The sequence below is a fragment of the Anguilla rostrata genome, chromosome 1 (assembly GCF_018555375.3).
Source record: "Anguilla rostrata isolate EN2019 chromosome 1, ASM1855537v3, whole genome shotgun sequence".
NCBI classification, from domain to species: Eukaryota; Metazoa; Chordata; class Actinopteri; order Anguilliformes; family Anguillidae; genus Anguilla; species Anguilla rostrata.
Genome location: NC_057933.1, coordinates 3,215,001 through 3,221,132, shown reverse-complemented (window position 1 = coordinate 3,221,132; position 6,132 = coordinate 3,215,001). Strand labels below are relative to the sequence as shown.

Here is a 6,132-nt window from a genome sequence, read left to right as displayed (position 1 = left end):
TATGCATTTGTATGCTGTCAATACAAGAACACAAACAACTAAAAATAGAAAATTAAAAATAAAGAAATAAAGAAATAACCAATCCTGAGGCCAAGCTACAGCTACTGACAAAATTAGAATATAGATGTCTTGTCCTAACATCATAATGAATTGGTATGTCTATTGAATAATAATTCAAAGGCATAACTTTTTCCAGAAACTTCTTTTGGCTTATAAATGAATAACAAATGTCACTTTTGCAAAAAAACCTTCTTGTCCTACATTTGTCCTTCTTGTCATTATTTCCCTGTACCGCAAGGCAAAATGACAAAACGCTGAAATGTGAATTACTTTTTTCACCACCTATCGTTGTCTAAGCCCAGAGCTTTTTACAACATATTAGATTGACTCTTACCAGGGCACAGATTTACAAGCTCATGCCGTTTCCTTTGAGAGCGAAATGCCAGAGCCTTTGTGTTGATTACCTTAAATGTTGTGGAGGAAGCGGCCATGTTGTCCAATCTGCTCACAGAGGGCAGGATCTCCTCAGCATTTGTGCTCAATTTAGACTTAAAAGCAAAGGCAAGAGCTGCACTTCTTCTGCACGAACTCAGCTTGGCGAATGTGATTTATGGATAGCCAGACTCGGTGGTCTGTGTATGTGGGGTGGCGAGGGGCATGTGGCTTTTTAATTGTCAGTCAACGTTACGCACAAATGTTGGTCGATTGAATCCCAGCCAGAGCGTGTTGCTCCTTCTTGTGAGTAGCAGTAACCACATTCCCCACGCGGGGGCAAAAAGGCATGGGGCAACTGTGGGCAGCAAAGTTTTATTATTTATTTATTTATTGCATATAGGTATTCACACAGTTTTATGTCATGGAAACAGCCTGTTTTAATGCAGTGCTGTCTGCTTCCCAGGCTTGGACTGGGGGGTGGGGGGGTGGGGGGGGGGATTTGGGGGGGGGGGGAGGGGTGCATGCACATCACAGAAAAAAAGCCCTAGCCAACAAAACCGGACATCAAGAGATGTTAAAGAACAAAAAAATGTACTGTCTATTTCTGCAACAAGTTAAAAGCAGCATTGGTACCATTTGTAAGACCAATGATCCCCAGTTTGAGTCAGCAACACTGAAAATTGTGCAAGTGACATCATTGTTAGTTTAAATATTTCTATAAACCATTATTGGATTATTGAATGCTGCCTGCTCATTCTAATTACAGCTGAGTGTTTGAGGGGGTAGTATTAGAGGGGACGTAATAATGCTGTGTTATGTGGGATAATCCATTTTGAAATGTTGCCTGCTCACACTTTTACTGTAGCTATAAAAAATGCCCAGAAATGGGTTCGCTTAGAGCGGTCTGGAGTCCGTGCTAGACTCAAACAGGTCGAGTTTATGAAAGCGTCTGCGCAAGGACTTGAGCCAGCTTGGTACTGTGTACTCTCCTGCCCTCTCCTGGCAGAAGAACAAAACTGCAGGTGTGAGGGTCCACCGCTAAACTACGGCTACTGCTGCAGGGCATCCAGTAACCATAGTGCTTATGAACATTACCTACCTCAGCAATCAGTGACAGGGGTGTCAACTGTCAAGTTGTCAGTTTATGACTGGGACAGGAAAAGTGCATCTAGGTTGTCATGTGAAATGGAATATAAAACATAATATGAATCCGAAGGTCTAATTTTAAACGTATTTATTTGTAATGGACAACGCAGTTTTTTTTCAAATACATATCTCCAGTTCATTTTTTGCGACATATTTAGCCATTCCGGGTTGTTTTGAAGCTAAGGGAGGGGGATCTTCACGCACGTTAAATGCGGATTTTCCTGAATTAAATAAAGCGCTTTTGAACTGAATGATATAACTATGTATTTCCAAAGCATTGAGAGAAGAGCTTTTGCTCGCACTGTGCTGTGTAGACTGACTAGTAAATGTGCAAGCCATTGGCATGTCATTTACATTCACAACCCCTAAGTGTAAACACTTATCACGGGATTTAAGGAAAATGAACACCTGGTTAGATGTATCGACTTAAAAGTACAACGGAATAACAATGACAACGCCTGCGAAGCTGCAGGGGTCTCTGAAAAACTTTCTGCGAAAACCTTTTGACAGCTTTCGACGACATCACCAGTCGCTACAGCTGTCAGTCGCACTTCTGATGACGTCTTTCCGGGTTGTCCTCAACCCGTCCTAACACGTGGATTATAACTAGAGAAGACGAGAAGGTTGAAATCGGTATTGGAAATCTGTTTTTGTACATTTTTCACCAAAAAAGAGACCTCGAACCACACCGCCAACATGGTGAAGCCAGCGTTTAAGGGGAAAAGTACGATAAACCCCTCGTCATCCAGCAGCAACCCGGGTAAGATCGGAGACCAATGGTCCATGGTTTTGTTTATTTCCATAGCTAAGTAGCTAGCTAGCTAGCTTGATAAATACAACCGATATAAACTATCCAGCGCTAGCTGCATGGAAAATGTTACAGTGATACAACCCTTGTTGAGGAAGATGTAGATTTGATTAAAAAAAACTAAACAAAATTGAACAAAAACTGTCCATTAGTGTATTCCAAACTCGTAAGTCACTAGCCAGCTGGCTGGTTCATGCTAGCTGCACTTGGCTGTCACGCGCACTGTGTGTAGTAATGCCGTTATTAGCCCGGTATGTAAACATCATCACTCGTTAACGGTTTTTGTTGCTTTAAGATCGACCGAAGGCGGCTGGAGCAACAAACATGAGGGACCGGACGACCATCAAGCGCCTCAATATGTACAGACAGAAACAGCGCTGGTGAGTGGGCTGCTCGCTGTGATCGTAGTCAGACCTGTCGTGGTCTTGTGCCTGGATGTCCAGAAACCATCACTGCTTTCCGTGTGGTTTTAACTTTATGGAGTATGAAATGTAAATGTGTTACGGACAGTACAGTCTGGTATCTGAGCCTTGTTGCGGGGTTATAAATTCTCTGGAGACACATGGGGATGTATTGATGTCCACAACAAAGTCTTGAGCAGGAAATTGGGGAGGGAGTCTAGTCAAGCAGGATGCTGCAGTTGAGACCTGGAAGAGTAATTTTATTAAAACATATCAGTAAACTTCATTTTTACTCAGTAAGTCTGTGAAACTATCCCTGTAGTCTCCACTGCAGTTTGTTATCCAGAAAAAATTTCTAAATTCTGTCTTACATATTTTATAGCCACGGCTAAATATTCACGCATGTTGTGGGGTGAAAAGATACCATAATTTGTCTGACGAGTTCCTCTTGCTTCAAATGATGTTGTGTGCGGAGGTCCTTGCTCCCGTGATGAGTTTAAGACTTTAATGTCCAGCTGTAGTGAGACGATTTGGGGTGTGTAAACTGAAATGCTTCACTGTGTTCTTCGCCTCCCTCTCCCTGCAGTAACAACAGGGGAAAGGTCATCAAACCCCTGCAGTACCAGTCCACCGTAGCGCCGGGAACGGTGGCCCGAGTCGAGCCCAACATCAAGTGGTTCAGTGAGTATCCGGCTCCTGGCAGTCAGAGTAAACGACCTGTCTTAATTTGTAGCGTATGGAATTTAATGTTTCCCCTAGTTTTCAGACCCCAGACATTTTCACCAGTGCACTGTAACACTAGAGAATAGTGTTTAAAAAAAAAAAAAAAAACAGTTTTAAATGCCTTCTCAGCTCTTCAAATGTTCACGTTCTTCTTGTGATCACGAACGCGTGGGGTGATCCTCAATCCCCAGTCCTGGTCCTGGAGAGCAACGGAGTCTGCAGGTTTTCGTTTTTTCCTGAGATCCTTACGATCAGCAACCGATTCGGACCCAAGAGGCCAGGTGACCTGAGTTAGCTGTGTACTCAGCTGCTTTAAACTGCTCAGCTGCAGTGCTGCTCAAGTTCTGAGTAACAACGAAAGCCAGCAGACCCTGCGGCTCTCCAGGAGCAGCGTTGAGCACCACTGCGTTCCTTGTTAACAAAAAACCTTTAAAATGAAACCGCAGGCTTTGAGTTTAGTCAAGTCGTTCAAGCAGTAGCTCTGCTTGTAATTCTACGTCTTTTACTGGAAAGGCAGGAGTGTGGTCGTTAACACACAAGCAGTGGTTTCTCTCCGTCCCCCCCCCCCCCCCTCCGATAATCGCACGGGTCTGAACGTGTGCCCTCACCGTTTCCCCTGTCCACCACTGTAATTCCCAGTCTCTCTTTTAAAATGCGGTAGTGCTGGTCTTTAATGTGCAAACCTGCGGTCCCCCCCCAGTGAACACGCGTGTGATCAAGCAGTCGTCGCTGCAGAAGTTCCAGGATGAGATGGGCCGGGTGAAGAAGGACCCGTACCGCGTGGTGATGAGGCGGAGCAAACTGCCCATGTCCCTGCTGCACGACAGAGTCAAGAGTCACGTGAGTACCGGGAGGGTAGGGACAATCAAATCCCCACCGTGGACAAAGTTAAGACTCATGTGAGTACCTGGGGGTAGAGCATCAATCCCAGTTGACAAGAGTTGTGATCACATGAACAGGAGTAGGAAAAATGAAATCCACTGGGTAGCACGGTGGTTGAGTTTGGGGTAGAGCATCATTCTCGTGCACCAAACCAACCGCTTGGACACAGTTTCTGCCATGCATGATGTAAAGTGATCAGACGAGCACACATTGCCAGGTACGCGCGTAGCAGCAGCTGCGCTAGAGCAGGTTGTCAGATGCTAGGGTTCGGCCTACCGGCGCTTCCGAGCTTCTCCGTGGAGGAGTCAGTGAGCATTAGAGGGCTGTTTGTGTGAGGTGAGACAGGCCACCGCGGATTCCTCCGTGGGATGGATTTTGGGAGCTGGAGCGTGTGTACATCTCTGTGAGCTTTTCCGCGGTTTCTGCATATTCTGCACGCGCCAGGAGAAAAAAAAAACAAAAACAAAACAACGCTTAGCATTCCAGCTCTTCTTCTTCTGTCCAGAACTTGCTTGGTCATGTTCCCGCATTATCTCTCTGAGCTGTTCCATATGTGTGCAAGACAGTGCAAGATTGTGTGAGATAAATAACGTTGCTTTGTTTTTTTTGCTGTTTTTGTTTTTTTTTTCTGACCTCAGCCCAACCCCAGCCTGCCACCCCTCCGCTAACCATTTTTTTGTGTGTGAAGGCGTCTCCTCTTTGGCATCACGATCCCCTTGCCAAAAAAGGGGCTGAGAGTGTGAACGTGATTTTAATTGTCTTTTAAATGGCTGGCAGACTGTGTGCGCCATCCCCTGAGGAAAGACATGGGAATGGCGCTGTGTTCTGCGTCCTGCAACGCTGCGTTTCCTCATCTTCGTAGCGACATTTCCTTACATCTTCCCTAGCAGTGTGGCCAACTTATTCAGTCACCATTTGCCTGTGTGTGTTCTGGCCGAGACTTGGTCAGGTCGACCATTTTGGCTCTTTGGTGTTTGTGTTGTGTTACGTTGGCCTGAGACTTGGTCGGTTCGCCATTTTGGCTCTTTGGTGTTTGTGTTGTGTTATGTTGGCCTGAGACTTGGTCGGTTCGCCATTTTGGCTCTTTGGTGTTCGTGCTGTGCTGCGTTCCGAGGGGTGGGATAAGGTCACCATTTCTGCTTATTCATATTTGTGTTTTATTATGTTTCGGAGGGTAACATTGCTGCGGCAAAGCAAAGCACGCACGGTGGCTTACTTTTCAAATTAGCAAAGAACAACTGTTCAGACGGTCGCTCGAGGAGGCTGTGCACGTTAATCGCCCCTGTTTGTTTTTTTTTTATAAGGGAACGTAAACGCTGTGCGGTTTGTGCTCAAGATGGGAGTCATTCGAGGTCACTGCCTCCTTTGTGTGGATCTGGTTATTCTGCGTTCTGGACTTGTTTGTGTCAGGAATGCGTTGCCTTTTGCTTTCGATAAAACAACACGTTTAAATGAAAGGAAAATGTGATGTGACCCGAAAATTGCGCTTCTGCCAATAAAGAGGCGGGGGGGGGCGGGGGGGGGTTTTAAAGCGCAGAGCCGTTTTCACAACCGCTTGGCAGACGGCCTTGCGACCTGAAAATGTAAGTGTTATTGCTCCTGACAAGATCTGTAAACAGTTTCCCTTCTTACAGCGTGTCGCAACACTAGAGCCCGGCCGACTCTTCGCCCACGGGGTCACTGAATCACTGCGGCCAGACCGGGCATTAATCAGATCGTTTTATTGGGGTTCTCACA

At 45.8% G+C, this 6,132-nt stretch overlaps 1 protein-coding gene across 1 annotated transcript in view; it reads left to right on the top strand.

Moving 5' to 3' along the window:
• The first annotated feature begins 2,130 nt into the window (after nt 1–2,130).
• gnl2 (G protein nucleolar 2) overlaps nt 2,131–6,132 on the top strand; it is a 16,155-nt gene continuing 12,153 nt past the window's right edge. Inside the window, exons 1-4 of the mRNA XM_064350666.1 lie at nt 2,131–2,341; nt 2,685–2,769; nt 3,377–3,471; nt 4,214–4,353. Coding sequence (XP_064206736.1) covers nt 2,278–2,341; nt 2,685–2,769; nt 3,377–3,471; nt 4,214–4,353 — 384 coding nt within the window. The 5' untranslated portion in view covers nt 2,131–2,277. The remainder of the gene's footprint in view (nt 2,342–2,684; nt 2,770–3,376; nt 3,472–4,213; nt 4,354–6,132) is intronic.